The sequence below is a fragment of the Centruroides vittatus genome, unplaced genomic scaffold, assembly GCF_030686945.1.
Source record: "Centruroides vittatus isolate TY-2023 unplaced genomic scaffold, ASM3068694v2 scaffold_1444, whole genome shotgun sequence".
In the NCBI taxonomy this organism is placed as follows: domain Eukaryota; kingdom Metazoa; phylum Arthropoda; class Arachnida; order Scorpiones; family Buthidae; genus Centruroides; species Centruroides vittatus.
The window spans coordinates 2647419-2665291 of NW_027122679.1; the positions used below are offsets into that span (position 1 = coordinate 2647419).

The window sequence follows — 17873 nt, forward strand, 5'->3', positions numbered from 1 at the left end:
GAAAACTATTAACAACACAGAATGAAATAAATCTCTCATATGGTAAATGGAAGAAAGTTTCGTGTAAAAAATTTGGTATTTAAGAGTAGCAGCCATAAACATTAATAATCTAAATGATTTTAAAGTTAATGGTTAAGACAAATACATCAAAAACCAGATAAACAAGTATGCAATTATCTCAAAACTAATTTGTTTTTAAGGCACTAAGTAGTTTGTTTTAGTCAAAATATATGGACATTTTCTCCACACAAATTAGGAATAAAAAAATCATAAGGATTATTTTATTAATGACACTTTTTGGTTTTTATTCCCAAATGATTTTCTGTTCTCTTTCCCACTGGACAATATACAATTTGGATTTTAAAACGTTTTAACACATCTACTGCCGGCAATGCCTTGTAGTAGTCTAAATAGCAAAATGCTACACGTGCCAATTCCTCTTGCGAGCATTGTAAAAGTTTGCTGCATTTCTCATTCTTTGATGTTTTTAACATTTAGTAAGTAAACGAAACATTACATTTTTTCGGCATATAGCTAGCAAACATTGCTTCCTAAGCAGCAGTAAACATGTCAAATATGGAAGTCTAGAAATTATATATGTATAAAACAAAATAGAGTTGTAGCCTGTCTTTCTGTTAACAATCCTATCATTCTTGATTTAAACTTGAAATTCCTTACCATACTTATATCTTCTAGACTACGTATTTAATTATCAGTACAGCGTTTTCTAAACTTAAATACAGTATATTACTAGTATAGAATCAAAGGTTTAATTAGGCGACAATAATTTATCGATCTGAAGTTAATTGCTTAATTAATTTAATCATATGATGATTTTTGGCAATTATCTGAATACAGAGATTGAATGTTACGCAGTATCTCACTATCTGTAGTATACGATCTCTGTAGTCTATACGTCTACGTGCGGGCAACAAGTCTGTCCGTAATTTAAATTCTGTAACTGAATCGATTAGTGCAATTATAATTTGGTAAATTGCAGTAAATTTTTGCAACCGAAACGAGTGTTATTAGCTTTCGTGTCGTGTATGTTGGCATTAACTTTGGTCAGTTTTAAAACGTGAATTCGAGATTGCACGTTAGCCAACACCGACGTCCATTTGAAAGTATTTTAATGTCGGCTGGATTTGTCTGCATTTTTTACATTAAGGTAAAAGCTCAGTTTTTGTTCAATTTGTTATTTATTTCCATCGTTGACCGTCAAACTGTGTTAGAGCTTCTTGTACGCTTACATTGATAGAAAACATTGTTTTCTGTATTAATATGAATTACAAATCTCATTTTATTTTATTGATTAATTCATACTCGGTCAAGATTATTGTTGTAGTCTTGATAATTGTTTAGTTTTTGAAACGAATCAAAGTACTAACTTTCTTCGTTAATCTTGAAATAATTTGACGGAGACAATGGGCAAGTGACACTATACGCACCAGAATTTTTGCGGAGGAAGATATGACCGTCATCAAATTATCTCAATTTAAGATTCTCTTTCTCAAATATGGCTTGTAATTTTTGCCAATTGTAAATCCCGAAAATCGTTCGGAATCAAATCTGCCAAACATCAAAAGCATGTTTAATCATATAAATTATTGAAGGGATATATTTTGGATGTCGAATTTGGAATTAATTGTCAAAATGCTAGACGATCAAGAAAGTAAAAGCCGAGGGACCCGTAAATTTGAGCCGTAGTAGTCTATTTTTCGCAGACCCGATACGAGACCTCGTCCCCCGGCTGATCCCAACGTGGGCCCGGCCAAATTTGAATTACTTTTTACAAGGTTTAATTATTGTATTTTAATTCCCTGATGATTAGTTATCTTTGCTTATTGTTGCTTAGTAACCTTTACTTTGTTTAGATAATTTACGATACCAATGATTATACGAAAAGAAAAAAGAAAAATTGTGGAGTCATTTGACTGTTTTTAATTCAAATTTTAATATTAAAAGGGATTAAAAAAAAACCTTAAAATAAGTTTGATATTAAAAGAGACAGACATTTACAGAAAGTTTGATATTTTTTGCTGAAACTTAATTTCTGTTAAACAAAAATAAAACTACAAAAATTAGGAAGTTTATTTTAAATAATTTAATTATCAAAAACTTTTTAAAAATAGAAGTGTGAAATTTTAAGGTAAAATAATAGCATTTACTTCATACTAGAGAAACTTTTCAGTTAAATATAACTGTGTGCATGTAAACGTAACAATAGAATGTCCATTTTCAGTGTTGTGAAACTACAAAGATTGTAATTATCATTCTTCTTATCTGTTGAATTAAATAAAAGATTATCATTTGAAAACTTATTGGCTAATTTGTTCGATTCCACTGCAGTATAACCACTCGAGTAGGGTTCTATTTATAAAAAACTTTTCTATACAAAATACTAAAATCATGTTTTACAAAAAGGATTGTTTTTATTTCTGAACAACTTCAAATAAATAAAGGATTAATTTCTAAATATGTTTGATGCACTGGTGGTCTGACCCGGATATGTCGCATTCCCACCCGTGCCGGTCACCCGGCACGGGTGGGAATGCAACATATTCGGGCCAGAAATTAGCAATCTAGTACTCTTGCTAATCTGGCACCTCTCTATGTAAGGAATAGTTGGATTAGCAAGAGTCTCGTGTACATTATTAAGCAGAATAACATATTCTTAAATTTAAAATATTTTAATCAATCATGTAAACGAATTAAAAAAAAACATGTTCTCTCCAATTACACAACTCCATTTAATTCTAATGAAAAACAAATTACTACTCACTATCACATTCAATGAGTTTATTATTTAAATCTTCGATTCAATGCTATCAGAAATTCATTTCTCGTCTTCAGATTGAAAAAATATTGTCTATAATTAAAATAGTTTGAACCTGAAATGTCTTTCCTGATTTTAAATCTCTGAAATGTACCTAAATTTGTCATCAATGGAGTAATCTCCATTGATGACAACACAAAGGTAAAAGGAACAACATGCAGCGAGCTCTCATTACTACTATAATCTTGTTGATTTTCATTTGTATTCTTCTTTATTCGACATATAGATCAAAACTCTCCTTACAAGAAACAATCTGAAAGTTGCTATTTTGTAACAAAAAAGATGATAGTGGTTATAGCCATCGATTTTCTATACAATGGTGTACTGCAGCCGTCTTTTCTGACGGTTATTCTAAATCTTCTCAAAGCTGGTTATATAGTAAATAACTCCAACATATCTTTATAATTAAACCAGCAAATAAAGTTTTTAATATATTTTGACAAGCACTTTTGATCCGAACTGGAATCTTCTTCGGGTCAAAACATTCTTTAAGCATTCCAATTTTTGTATAGAACATTTTGACCCAAAGCAGATCCCAATTCAGATCGCAAGCGCTTGTCAAAATATATTAAAAACTTTATTTGCTGGTTTAATTATAAAGATTTGTTGGAGTTATTAACAATTATTCTTATATACAGGTGCATTATCATTACTTCTTTCTGTTTACTGATCTAATCTGAAGATCGCACCCACCCAACTGGTTCTGAAGAGATCCTTTCTTGCAACATTGCTCTAACTGTCATAGCTAACTCGAGTGGAGTCCTTCATTAGTTCTGTGGCTTGTACTTCATTCAAACATCACTTTAACCTCGGTTTCGGGATGCAACACGTAAGAATGGTCAAGAAGCTAGTGTTAGGATTCAGCAGAGGACCCATTTTGAACAAGAGAAAGAAAACCATCCAGACCCATGGGTATGGCTTCCGAAGTTGGCCAGATATGCATTGAGAAACAGGACGTATCATATCCTAACAGCCAATGAGCCATTCAAACCCTTTTCCCATCATGCCATAAGCTTCACTGATAACAAATTTAAATATATTTCAAAGATCTAAAAATTGGAAGCGATGTTCCAGGTTCAAAACAGTCTTTATTCCTCAATCTGAAGGTGAGAAAGGAATTTCTTGAAGAGCATTTAATCAAGGATTTAAAGAAAGGACTCGTCGAACACGATAATTAGGTAATAATTGAACTTTTTAGTACGACAAGCTATTTTTAAATAAAAGTTTCTAAGTATAAAACTAAAAAAAATCATTTAATGTAGTAAAACACAGGTGTTATCATCATAGATCTAATATAAGATTATAAATGAACAATTTTGTCAGAATCACAAAAATCTGATCACATTCAAGTCTCCCGAGCTTGCAAATTTTTATTTTATTTCATAACTTTTATATAATTATTTAATTTTATCTTTACATATATAACTTTTTGTATAATTTATTTAAAATTGTTTGAAAATCTTTATTAATGTTCGTAATCTTTAAGACAAGCTAAATATACAAGGTGGCATAAGTCTCATTAGAGATTTAATAGAGTTTTCCAATTATTTGAGAATGAGCTTGGGAGATGCCTTTAAGTAAAGAACATCAAATTTAGACAATTTTGCTGTCTGGTTTGAGTAGTTATTGCTACGTTGCAGAGACAGTCAATGTCAAGCATGTTCCTAGAACCATAACCCATGATAGAGGCAAAACTCATTGCAAAGTTTCAAAAAAATAGGAAGTGTGAAGGACCAACTGAAAAATGGGCAGCTGAGAATTGCCACAAATGATGAGACTTCCCATGACTCCAAGTGATACTAGTTGAGAGTCCAAAAAAGAGTATAAGATGCCTATCCCTGAAAACTAGAACAAGCCAAGAAAGCCAAAGCAAGCCAGTAGACTGTCCACAGGAACAAATGGCATCTGTACAGTACAAGATATAGTTGTTTCAACACCTCAGCAATGATGACTATGGCAGACCAATGAAATTTCGTAAATGGGTGCAGGGAAAGATTGTAGACAATGACAACTTTGTACCTGCATATGCTAGAGGACACAATTATGCCCGTGGTGTTGGATGAGGACAGTGACTTTTCCTGCTTACTTTCAGCAATATAGTGCACCACCTCGTTGTGTTAGGATAGTGCGTGTTTGGCTGAATTACAAGTTCCCGCATTTATAGATTGAATGACATGGTCCTGTCAAGTGGCCACCGATTCCACTATTTTTTTTCTGTAGGGCTCTTTGAGGGCAATAGTCTACTGAGAGATGATTCAGGACACAGATTATCTAAAAGCATGGATGCATGCACTTATGTAACACCTACGCTCGAGCGTAGGTGTTACAACACGCTCAAGGGTATATGTCGTAACTGGATACGTGCATTCAAAGGTACTCATATCAGACACATTGTAATGTGCAGAAATAAACAGAACATGAAAGAGAACTTGTCCTATGTACAGTACATAGGTGGATGGAACTTATTGCAGCACAAAATATATTGGCCAGTGCCAGCAGCAGTAAACCAGCCCTGCTGGACCTCTATAAATTTCCAGAGGCTTCTCAACAGCCCATCTGCTACTGCCAGGCACATTTTGAAAGCACAAATTAATTTTGAGGCAGTATTCAAACAAATTGAAAACCAAGTTTTGGTTGGACACTTTCGCACCACCCTACAGTTTGGAGAGATGTGAAAATTGAAACTTTGTTTCTTTGAAGCAGTTAAGAATTTTGAAGATTTCTTTTACGAAAGAGTAAATTTCTCATTTTACATATTATTATTTACACAAATGTATTATAAAAGACGATAATGTCTATAATGTAATTAAAAACTCAAAGAATTAAAACAATTACTGAATTAACCAAAAGAATGACTGGTCAACTGGCCAAGGAGGTTAAGAAACCTACTGCTACAGAGACCCAGGATTGAATTTGGGTTGCCAGACAAAGCTGAGATGGACCACTTTTAAAAAATTTTTTAATTTTTTAAAAGTGGTCCATCTCAGCTTTGTCTGGCCCCATCCCTAACCCACTTGCTATCTGAATGTAGACTAGCCTAACCCAGAAGAAAGCTAGGCTCTTCGGAATTAGACTAAGCTCACAATTGCCCTCTTAGTGCCCCAGGGTAAAAAATACAATGCAAATTTCTCCTATTTTACAAAATTACTATTAAATAAGTTCTGGCAATTTATATTAAAACACTTATTTGAAAAAAAAACCTTTACAACTTAGAATTTAATTTTGAATAATACATGTGTTTTTGGTTAGTTTAACTAGCCACCATCAGGTTCAAAATGACATTTTTGGAATCCCTTAGTTGCATGTAGTTTGAACACGACGATGGCTACTTAAGTTAGCCGAGAACATTTATCCAAAGTGAAGTGCCGTGTTGTATTAATATGAACATTTGATGGCTGAATTGATAAGACAGAAAAGACACTAGCACGCTACTCTCCGACAGATCCAGGTTGAGTAAAGTTTTCTTACATTAGATAGGTTGACCTGGATATTGGGCTCATCCCCAAACATTTAACTGTGATCCTGGAACAATTCATAATGGATAAAGAAAAAAAACATTCTTAGTAATCACAGAGCCAAGAAGGGAGGAGAAATTATGAATCATTTTCATTGCAGTATTAGTGCACAGTATTTTATTACATTATTTAAATTTTGATATTAAAAAATATTTTAAAACACCTTTATCCGTTATGAATCATTTTCAAACCACTTGCAATTATAAGTTCCAGTATCGGACTGTTTTTAAAGCACAAATTAATTTGTTTGAATTTGTTTAACATTAAATTCCATATACCAAAAATAAAATTATTATATAAAGTATTCCATACTCTTTTGGTAGTATTTAATTTTAAAAGCGAACTGGTACCGCCGAAGACGTGGGATCAAATCCAGGCTTGGGTAACCGAATCTGTAATTACAGGAAATAGATGGCGACGCCAAAAGACGCAAGAGGAAGAGAAAGGGTTAGAGGCAACATGAAAAAGAAAGACGGTGACAGCAGCAAGGACAAAGGTGGCAGGCAAACGTGACGGCATAAAAAAGCTGGCGCGTGAAGTTTTTTGACCACAATAACTTTCCCGACACTTGCGGACCATGCCCTTGGAAATCCGGTGAACTCCTTTTAAACGCGAAGCCACGCAACCGGCAACATCACAGCAAAAATCTTGCAAAGGGTTGCAGATGTGAGTACGATTCCATTGACTTTTTTGTCCGTACGGGAGAAGTCTACAATTCTGGGGCGGGCAGAAAATTCTTTGTTCACAGTCAACATCCTACCAAAAGTAAGTTGGCAAATTTTTGTCGGCAGATGATTCTTTGTTTTTTTTTTATTCTCGACATCCGTAACAGACGAAATTTCAAGAACGCACGCCTGAAAAACCGCAATCTCAGTCACCCTCTGTACGGTCGGGACGATTTCCCAGACCGTCCGACCGACCAGTTCTCGCCGCCCCGGCCTTTTACTCCAAGAAAACGGCAGAACAATTTACTTTCTACCGCAGACGGTCGGGAGACACGCCGACGGGGCATTCGGACAATGTCAACTTTATAAAAGCAAGAGTCACAGCCACATTCAGATAGCAGGCAGTTTCATAAACAGACTTTTTTTCCTTTTCGTTGACACTTACGACTTTTAAATGCTCACAACAGAAACTTCTCGTCGATTTGTCATTGGAGGGACGTATCTTATCGACGAGGGGAGAAGTTTCGCCATCTTATCTCGTCGGAAGACGTACGCGAACTTTTAGAGCCAAGAAAACCGACGACGAAGAATTTACGAGGAAAATTATAAGGAAAAAAGGGAAATAAACCGGGAGGCCCGCGGACCTGGATCTCCGCCTCCGCGCCACACGCGCGTATGACGAAGCGGGTCGAGAGACGACCCGTCGGGCCCCTTTAACTCGGGGTTAAAGGGCCCGAGGATGTCCGCTAATTCTCCTTCTGCAATGCCGTCGCAGACGAAAATCGAATCCGAGGCCCCGGCGGAGGACGTTCCGCCGTCGACCCGCTTTCCTACAGCTCGAACGATAGCGTCCGGAAAGACACAACGCCGACCGGCGGGACAGAAAAAACAGAGTGACTCACCTCGCGCCGCCATTCTCGTCTCTGCTCGACTCACGTCGTCCGTCGGCGTGCCAATTTGTCCGCCGTGCTCATTGGCTACCGTTTCGTGGAACGACGGCGACACCGACGGCCGTTTTTGGGAAATAAAATTAATATCCGATGAATTATCGGTTACCCGCACGAATAATTATATTGATAAAATAAAAATAAAATGGGTCTTATAGACGAGAAAGTTAACTTTTTTGGTAGTTTCTGGTTAACAGGACGCCAGTCAACAGATGCGATCAAAATCGCGAATTCGTGTGAAATTTTTAATTAATTAGGTAATTAGAGGATAATAAGTTAGAGGTTGACAAATAAAATAGGTATTTTTTTTAAACTCATTCCACCCTGTGGGCCCTAAGAAGGCCTCTTTTACCAAGCCCATTATGAGTTCGGCCAGGCCCACAATGGGGCGGCCGGGTGGCGAAAAGACAGGGCCCGGAGGAACCACTCCCCGAAAAATTCCTAGGGATTTATCGACCCGTTTGGAATCAAACCCGGGTCCCCCAGAACGGTAGATTGCCACCTCGACTGCTCGGCCATCCGGCCAACTATTTAAATGTATCGGAGGATAAGCTACGGTTTTCCTAATTATATTGTCATACTAACGGGAAAACTACCTACTAACCAAATAGATAAACCAACTTCTCGCCGTAGTGCGACTCTATCGCCATTTATCGGCAACCTGACACATTAACTCTACTTGAGAGCATAGCTCAAGGACCAGTATATCTATCGACAATGGTTGCATTTATTGTACTGTACCGCTTAGTGGCCAGAAAACGAACTAGTAACTGCTTTGTAGACTAGGGGCGCGTTTGGAAATTCTAACCGGTGTTACCGATAACTGCTGGCAGGCAATTACCGGAACGCAACCCCAATAACCAACCGCGTTTAAAAATCACGGTTATGACGTCACCGGTTGATATACGGTACGTAGGGAAGAAACCACAATGACAAAGCGGTTACAGCTGTTCTATTGAATAACAAGATGGCAACCACATCTTATCGTGTGACGAATGTGACCGTGATTTTAAAAATTTAGAGGAAATAAACAACAATTTTTTTTTCGAAACAAAGCGACCGAGATCAGATAACGACGTCGTCCCAAATTTCAGATGGGGCAAGACAGTACGGAAAATGGCCAGCGTATGCTACGAAATTTTTGATTTCACGGTATAAACTAAACGAAAATAAATTTTTTCCAGTAGGCTACTTGTCCAAAAAGTGTACAAATTCATTTTCATCTTTTGATGAACTTGTCGAATCTTTATCCTCGTATGATTCTGAATCGATATTCGACAGCAATGACAGAATTAATATCATCTCCTCCCGACTTTCCGCCATGTTGAACACTACAAAATAACCAGCGTGTTTAAAAAATGCGCTTATCGCCCGAAATAACGGGCTACGATCGGGTATTTTCTAGTCTTCCTCTCTATCCTTTATCTTTAATTAATTTCCATATTTTTTCATTTCCTTTAGTTATAAGATAGTTGTAAGTTTAGTTTTTTAAGTTAAAGTAAATTAGATCGTCCCACGTTCATTTGTCACGTGCTAGGAAGTTTTTTTTTTTTGTTGGTTTGGTTATAAAATGTTCAAAGCCTGTGTATTTTGAGGATAAGGTCGTAAAGTTGGGATCTTGTAAAAAGAACCGGTTCGTTGTGAATAAATAAAATACTTTGTGCTAAAATTTGTTATCAAAGTTTATTTATTGTACCACCCTGCTCACGGGATCCAGTACGTCTCATAAAAAACATCACAAAGCGATGAATAAAACGTAAATAAGCTATGTAATATTACCGAGATAAATATTTTTTCTCCAAACGGCCTACCTTTCCTGCTCTAATATGAGATGACAATAAGAAGCTAAGACGTGGGAGTGTGACGGCACGAGTGTTTTATTAGCGAGGTTGCGGCCGAAGTTTTCATCTGTAAAACGTGAACGTTGGACGTCGAGCGCCGCTATCCTATAAGCAGCGCTCGACGTCCAACGTTCAATTTTTAAAAATGAAAACTTCGGCCGCAACCTCACTATTATGGCTAAGGCTTTACAAAGAGAACTCCCGAAGAAACAAGAAAGCAATATTTCGAGTCGTCGGATAAAATATTATTTAGTAATTGGCCGGAGAAAGTCAAGACGAAAAGTGTTTTTCTCAAACAAAGCAAACGAAAAATAATATATAAACGGACGTTATATAGATGGAATTTCGGTATATATCTGAACTCAGGGGACCGAGACCACCCTACTTTTGGACCGGAGACCAAAGATCAGATTAATGATTTCTTGCATTTTACAGTGTTTTTTGAGTAGTTTGCACATTTTCACCGCTAGATGGCGCTACTTCCAACTACCGGTGTCTTTTGTGTAGAACACGGGGCGAAATACGTAGCTAACGCCTAACTTCACCGCCAGAGGGCGGCAAGCAAGCTTCTGTGTAGAACGTCTTAAAACTAAGATTAGTCCGACGGCGTGTTTTCTTTACGTAAATTTTGAAAATGAACTTCTTTAAGCTAGTATTAGAAGTAGTCAAAGATAAGAAAACGTGTATCGAGTGGTTACAAGATCAGGGTCTCCTTCGTAAAGCCAAAAAGTGTAATAGATGCAAAGAGTGGATGAAATTAGAAGTCTTCACCGAAGAGAAAGATAAAGGCAGAGGATGGGGACGCCTGCAATGCCATAAGCACGGACAGGTTCAACAAATCGCTACTGGTACTTTCTTTGAGCACGTCCGAATCTCGCCACAGAAAGCAATCATTCTAATGTACTGCTGGGCGCACCAGATGACACTAGATAAAGCAATCCACGAATCGTCACTTGAAGCTAAAAAGACCTCCCCAAACACCGTAACAGATTGGTACAATTACTGTCGTCAAGTCACCGCGAATGCACTAGACGTGGAGGATAAATCGGATGTGGACCCCTTCCTCAAGTTGATCGAGAACATTAAGCAGCAGTATCCTCTGTAAATGTGTAATTTGTTAAAGCTTGATTATCGAGAAACACAGTGAGATAATGAAATACTTTTTTAATAGGGACAATATGTATAAAGAATCGGAAGACACGCTATTTACTCTGTAGAGGAAGACGAGATACGAGTAACCGTACCCAGATGAATAAGTTATAAGTACCGTAAGTTATATAGATTACTCCCTATGGAATTTTGGGACTTTGAGTATATGTCGGAACTCGGGGTGCTTCCGACCGTTCGTGCTTCGGATGGATTTCCCAGAGGGAAGCCGTTGCAGGCCTCCCGGTGTTTAACGTCGCTAGTTATTGATTCATGGTAGTTCTTGAACAAAAGAAATAAAAGGTAACATATACTAAACTACAAGCAACGCTGCCTAGTGGGAAACTCTAAAATGGCATAGAAAAAACACTGTGAAGGGCAAGAAATCGTTAATCTGATAACTTTCTTATCTTTGGTTTCTGGTCGGTTAATATTACCTATGGTAGCGAACTTGGCAGTTCATCTCTGAAACAGTGGGGACGCACGTTCTAACCTAATCTATTCTAATAAATTACCATAATTATTGCCAACCAAATTATTAGAATAGGTTAGGTTAGGTTAGAACGTGCATCCCCACTGTTTCAGAGACGAGCCGCCTTGTTTGCTACCATAGGTAACATTAACCCCTCCGGTCCAAAAGTAGGGTACCGTCGAACCTGGGCCGTCATTATTTGAGGCCTGCTTGTAAGTGTTATGACGTCACGGTACTGGTCGTTTCCTTAACCGATCGTCAAAGCGTTTCTGATCATTTATGCTAAATCGAATATTTTTTATCAAAAGAATTATTTTAAAAATTAATTTATCGATGTAATATTTAAATGTTATAAATGTATTAGATAATTTTTAAGTAAAAAAGTTTCATGAATAAAGAACAACACTGCATGGTTAACTTTTAAATTTATTATATGAACTTTTTAAACAAATAAATATACCAAAAGTCTTGCAATTATTAATTTTTATCTTACAAAGAATAGTAATTCATTTTAAAAATCTATATTTATTATTACATATTACTTATGTAAATGTATTTACAAAAACTTAATATAAAAATATTTATTACTATTATGAGAATAAGTGGGAGTGAGTGGAAATGTGTAGTATTTAAAGTAATTAATTTACAGATTTATTGTAAGTTTGTAATTTCCTTTTTCTTCCAGGCATATCTTTCAAAACTGATGTTCTTGCATGATGATAATTACTTTAAAAAATATTTGAAATTATATTTAAAAAACTTTCTAAAAGAAAACATTGGCATTGTTCCACAGATACATGGAACACTGACAGATACTAAATCAATTAGTTCAATTCTTTCAAATGAAAGTTTAATAAATAATTCTTTTTGTTTTTTGCACTGTAGAAGTTGATCTTCATACTTAGCTTGCAATAAACATTGAAATAGCTTATATAATTCAACATTTAAAGAAAAATAAATCAGATGGATATGAAAGACCACCTCTATCAATTTCTTTAATATAACTTATAATTCGGGATGTAAAATGTCAAATTCTAATCTTTTATCCAAACGGGATATTACCGATTTACACTTTTCACACGAAATCTGTAATAATTTACGAACGGCATAACCAGCAATAAAAACTAAAGTTTTAATGGTAGACAAAGGAACTGTTATCACTTCACGTTCAATAGGAACATCATCAAAACATTTGAAACAAATATCCATCTGTGATTTAAAGGAATTTTGCATACAATTTTCTACTTGAGCCGACATCAAATCTTTAATGTGGAAATTCCCTGTTCTTTCAGATTTCAATTTCAGTAAACTTAAAATTTTTAATTTTTTTTCACATTCTGAAACCCGCACACACTAACACGATAACTACATATTTGTGTGATATATGTCCAAATCTAGCTTCGGATTATCTGTTTGGAACTTTCCCAAAAGTACAAATTCAATGAAAACTTTTCAAACAGATATTCAATAAGATGAATCAAAACATAAGTTGTATGTTTTAAAGCAGTTTATGTTTCATTTTTACTTCTGTTTGTTGTATCTTTGTAAATGACTCAATAACGCCTCAAATTTAGTCCATTGATCACACTTTTTTCTGATCATAACAGCCATATAAAGTTTTTATCATTAATTGGGTTCCATTAAAATATATGCATATATCAAAATTTTGAAACAGTTTAACAGCATGGGTTACTTGTGGAATATCTGACATTGTAATTTCATATAATAAAACATATTCTGTATCAAATAAATACAACCAAGAATTTGCAACGTGATTGGAAATACCATCTTTTGAGTCGGCGTATGATTTAATGATATCTTTTAGGCACCATTCACAAAACTGTTGATTATTACGTTCAAATCATTCTTTTCTTTTGGCAGGAGGCTTATGTGAAAGGTAAGCTGGACAATTTGGAAATATAGAAGGATAGACATCTTCAGTTAGTTTTGGTCTTAATCTAGGAACTATTAACCATGACCAATCATCTCTTTTCACTTTATCTTCTTTGATGATAAATTTGTCATCAAAATGTTTAATACACACTGTTTTTAGAAGGAGAAAAGTCATTATGTGGTATAGCTTTAATTCACTTACTGGACTTTTGGGGAAAGAGAAAACTGTTATGTACTCTGTAGATGTGACAGGCTGTAAAAGCAATTACTCACAACATCTTTGACGCATCTATTAAGTAAATACATATATTTAGATTCTTTTTAGTTATAATATAAAATAATTAGTAACATAATCTCACCCATATCTATTATAGACAATCCAATATATTATTAACTTTTGTTATATATTTTTTTCCCAATTTTATCCTAATTAAACTAGTTTATTCATTTCACTTGGAACTATAATAAATTATTAATATTTTAATGAATGGGACAACTTAGATAAGTTGTATAAATTGGGGATTGTACCAATTGTCAAAGTTTTATATTGAATTACCAACAAGAAAATCTTACCATTATTTATAATATCCAATATATAAATCAAACTGACTTTATAGGTAAAAGTCCATCCTTACTGCATGGGGCACTTTTTTCTTATTTTTATATAATTAATAATCAAAACAATGTCTTACCTTTGATAAACTATATGAATATAAATATCTAAATAATATCCATTTTGATAACTTATAAAATGAACTAGAAAGACAAGCTTTAATATACCCAACACCACATTGTCCAGTAAACAATAAATGACCAGTAGTTTGACGTCGATTTTTTAACGGGGGTTACAAGATGGCCTCAGTTGAACTTGTCTCAGTCCCCCGAGTTCAGATATATACTCAAAGTCCCGAAATTCCGTAGGGAGTAATCTATATAACTTCCAAATAAATGTCAATTTATTGTCTGAATTTGACGTTTTCTGCAGCGTGTCACGTCTCTGCCAGGTTGATAACTGATGGTCGAGTGGTCTTCCCAACGATTTTCTACTCGAAGAAAAATGAATAGTTCACCTAGGCTGAAGGTAAGTGTTAGGTTAATTAAGCTGGGTTATTTTGGATATAGACCAAAGAGGGAAGACCTATATTTGCCACTGTACTCGGGTTAGCCAGACGCTTTGTGGTGACAGTTTCGTACAGTCAAAAAGATATAAATGGAAATAATAAATTTTATGTCGTCAATAGTCTTGTGTGTTTTAGTTCACTTTATAGATCAATCAATTTTGTTCATTACACCTCATTGAACTAGTTTGTTCTTTTAGTTCATTTAGTTCAGTGATCTTCAAATTGTTTGTGCACCCTAATTCACATTATAGTTTGTTCAGTTTAGTTCAGATTAACTCATCAGTGTTGAGATCACCTGTGAACTAAGTGTATTTTGTTCGTTTCTGTCCTTGAAATGTATGTCACTTCTGACTATATTCACATTTAGCTGAAATGCACATGGTTTATTACTAGGGATTATAACAGCTGATTGCTGAGAGAATGTTCATGTTAAATGAGGATTAGGGCCCTCGCTTAGCAATTTTTATTTAAAATTTTAGTTTTTCTGGCACTTTTCCCTTATAGCGCATGCAATAATGAAAAAGGACGTATAGTTTTATATAGACCAACTTTTATCTCAGATAAGTTTCACATGAATAAACTAAATAATTATTTACTTTACACCAACACTTGGATACAGCACTGCACATAAAAGTGAACTAGATAAAGCCGGTCAAGAACTAAAAAAGTGAGCAGTATTGAACTAGTTCATTCTGGTCACTTGTCAAGTCAATCGATGTATCTAATAACAAAAAAGCAGCCCACTTCTGATTACAATATATTATACATTAGCAATATGTGCGAATATATCGACACGTGTATACAACGTAAACAAAAATGAAATGTAGGCAATATTTTGTTTTCTACCCTGCTTTGTGGGCACTACTGGGGTGAGAGTGAAATGAAATCCTCTTTCAAGGAAGAGTCCGTAATTTTTGGTTTTTCTAAGTGTGGGCCCAAAGATTCGGCCAGAATTGGCATTTCTACCCAGTCGATCTAGCCACCGTCCTTATGTATTCACTCCTCGTCTCTTTCTAATATTGTGACGACGATCTATTTTATTATCGTATCACAGAAAATATAAAACAGTAGAAAATTTACTTAATGAAAGCCTCATCCATTATTAAAGAAAATGTCGAAATATTTTATATTGGCGGTGAATTAAATTTTTTCAGTTTCTAGGACAGTACGCAAGATGTACCATGTTCCATCTTTTATAATAACTGTAATAATATATTTATATATGCATTTAAAATGTTTGTTTTTATTATTTTTTTGTATTCACTATATTATAAATTTCCATATTTTATGCATTAACATATATCCTGTTACATAAATCATGTCTTTTTTTGTATTCTTTTGTTATTGTCAATCGGGGAGATAATTTTTGTTCGCTGGCAGTTCCTAATTGTGTATAAACCAGAATAAATATTAATGTGTTTGCACTTACTGTAAAAGCAGTTATCTACTTTAAGTATTTATTAATAATTGCTCAGACTTGCAAAACTTTTTAAATGTAAAATTATGGGAAAAAATGTTTTATAATAATTTAGGTAGTGTTTTCAGACCGAGTATATATTGGTATGTTGTTTTTTAACAATATATGTACGTAAACTCTCACAAAGCAGGAAAAACAGTCAACAACACAGAAACCTTGGTATCTAATCTAATAATCTATTATTTGAAATAATATATATCAATTTAATTTCTTTATTCTGCAGATAAGCAGTTCAGAAGGTGCTCTCAATTCATTTGAAGAAATAATTTTGCCAGGAAACAGTGACGAGTATTTGAATAATTCTTTAATTGATCATTTCCATTACCAGTTGTTACGGATTTCTGTAAGCATAAAATGTTTGGCATTTTTCGTAACTTGCATCACACGAGGAACTCTTATCGATATAGACTTTATTACTGAAGAACTCTTGTACTATTGATTGAAATTTTAGATTTGTATCAATGATTGTAAAGTCTGCATAAAAGATTGAAGCAAAAGAAACTATAGGCAAATAAAAGTTTTCATTACAGAGTACTGAGTGGCTTATTGTAACTTGTCAGCTAACTAAAGTCTTTTTGTTTAATTGAATGTGATTTTTAACAAATTGTTACCTCCATTTTTAAAAGGCCAGTTTCAAGATAGTAAATTTTAAACGAAATTGCAAAATTATTAAAAGTTTAAAGCTACTTCTTTATAATTGCAGATAACACATTGTTCCTAATTACAGACTATGCCCATAAACTTTAGCACATTGAAGAGAACAAATATTTTTATTAGTATTTAATAATCTGTTGTTAATTTATAATCTGAACTAGTAAAGTATGACTTTGACTTTTATATAGAACATTTTAACTATAATTTTACACTGTCTGATTTACACGGCTGTTGTTTTTATAACTAAACATTACAAAAATTTTACTGATTTTGCTCTTCAGTCAGGATTTTGAATAAATTGAAAATATTTTAAAGTGCATTTATAATACCACGTGGAAAATGTGTTCTATACATAATATTATATGGAAGTTGTAAATTTCATAAATGTTTAAGAAGATTTAAATACTGTATATTCTATAAGAATATTCAATAATTTTTGTAATTAACATTACATTACTCTGGGAGCAAGCTGCATAAAATTTCATAGTGATATTTGAAGAAAGTAAACTTATTTTTATTATTGAAAAATACAGATATATAGACTGTTTTTGAATTATTTCAGATCTGTAATAAACTATATACAGAGTTCCTACACACCTGGAAAGTCAAGAACACTAATGAAAACATTAGTGTTTAGAAAAAGTCGGGGAATTTGACAAAAACTGTCGGTTGGAGAATTTTCCTCCTCGACCTCCACCTTGGTATTTTTTTGTTCACAGTAAGGTAAACAAAGTGTACCCATCTGCAGTCGGGAAGAAGTAATGTATGCAACTTACGAAAAAGCGTGCAGAATATTTTCAGGATCTAAAATTTCCCCAAAAATTATTGTACACAAACTAAAACCATGATTTATGAACCAATTAGTTGTTATTATTATTACATAGTTTGTAAAATTCAAATTAAATCTCATATAAGTTAGTAGGCCTACCATACAATTTGCCATGCAATGCTAAGCTGATAAGTTAATATAAATAAAAGCTTTTTAATCTAAAATATTTAAGCACATGAGTTCATTGTAGGATAGCATTTACAATTATAAACTTGATGCAATATGTTGATTAATAGGAATAAAATTGAATTCAGTGCCGTTAATCGGTGGTGTGCAAACTATTTTCATTTCTGAACCCCCCCATTTTGTGTAAAATTTTGTTGTGACCCCTGGATAGACAGTACGTTTTTTTTAATAGTCAACATAGTTAAGCGCAAATCCCAGAAAGAACTTTATGTTTCTGCTTTATTAGAGGTCTGAATAAAATACATACTGCTTGTCAAAGAAGAGATGGGCCAGGTACATCTTTTATTCTTC

At 34.3% G+C, this 17873-nt stretch overlaps 1 protein-coding gene and 1 long non-coding RNA gene across 3 annotated transcripts in view; one reads left to right on the forward strand and one right to left on the reverse strand.

Annotated features, from left to right (window-relative positions):
• LOC136987109 (cytoplasmic aconitate hydratase-like) overlaps nucleotides 1-8023 on the reverse strand; it is a 53070-nt gene extending 45047 nt beyond the window's left edge. For both annotated transcript variants that reach the window (XM_067284776.1, XM_067284775.1), the window contains exon 1: nucleotides 7919-8023. In XM_067284776.1, the coding sequence (XP_067140877.1) occupies nucleotides 7919-7931 (13 nt within the window). In that variant the 5' untranslated portion in view covers nucleotides 7932-8023. The remainder of the gene's footprint in view (nucleotides 1-7918) is intronic.
• A 6287-nt stretch (nucleotides 8024-14310) lies between these two features.
• On the forward strand, nucleotides 14311-16447 carry LOC136987011 (uncharacterized). The gene is made up of 2 exons (XR_010882567.1): nucleotides 14311-14396; nucleotides 16137-16447. It is a non-coding gene; the product is annotated as an uncharacterized lncRNA (long non-coding RNA).
• The last annotated feature ends 1426 nt before the right edge of the window (nucleotides 16448-17873 follow it).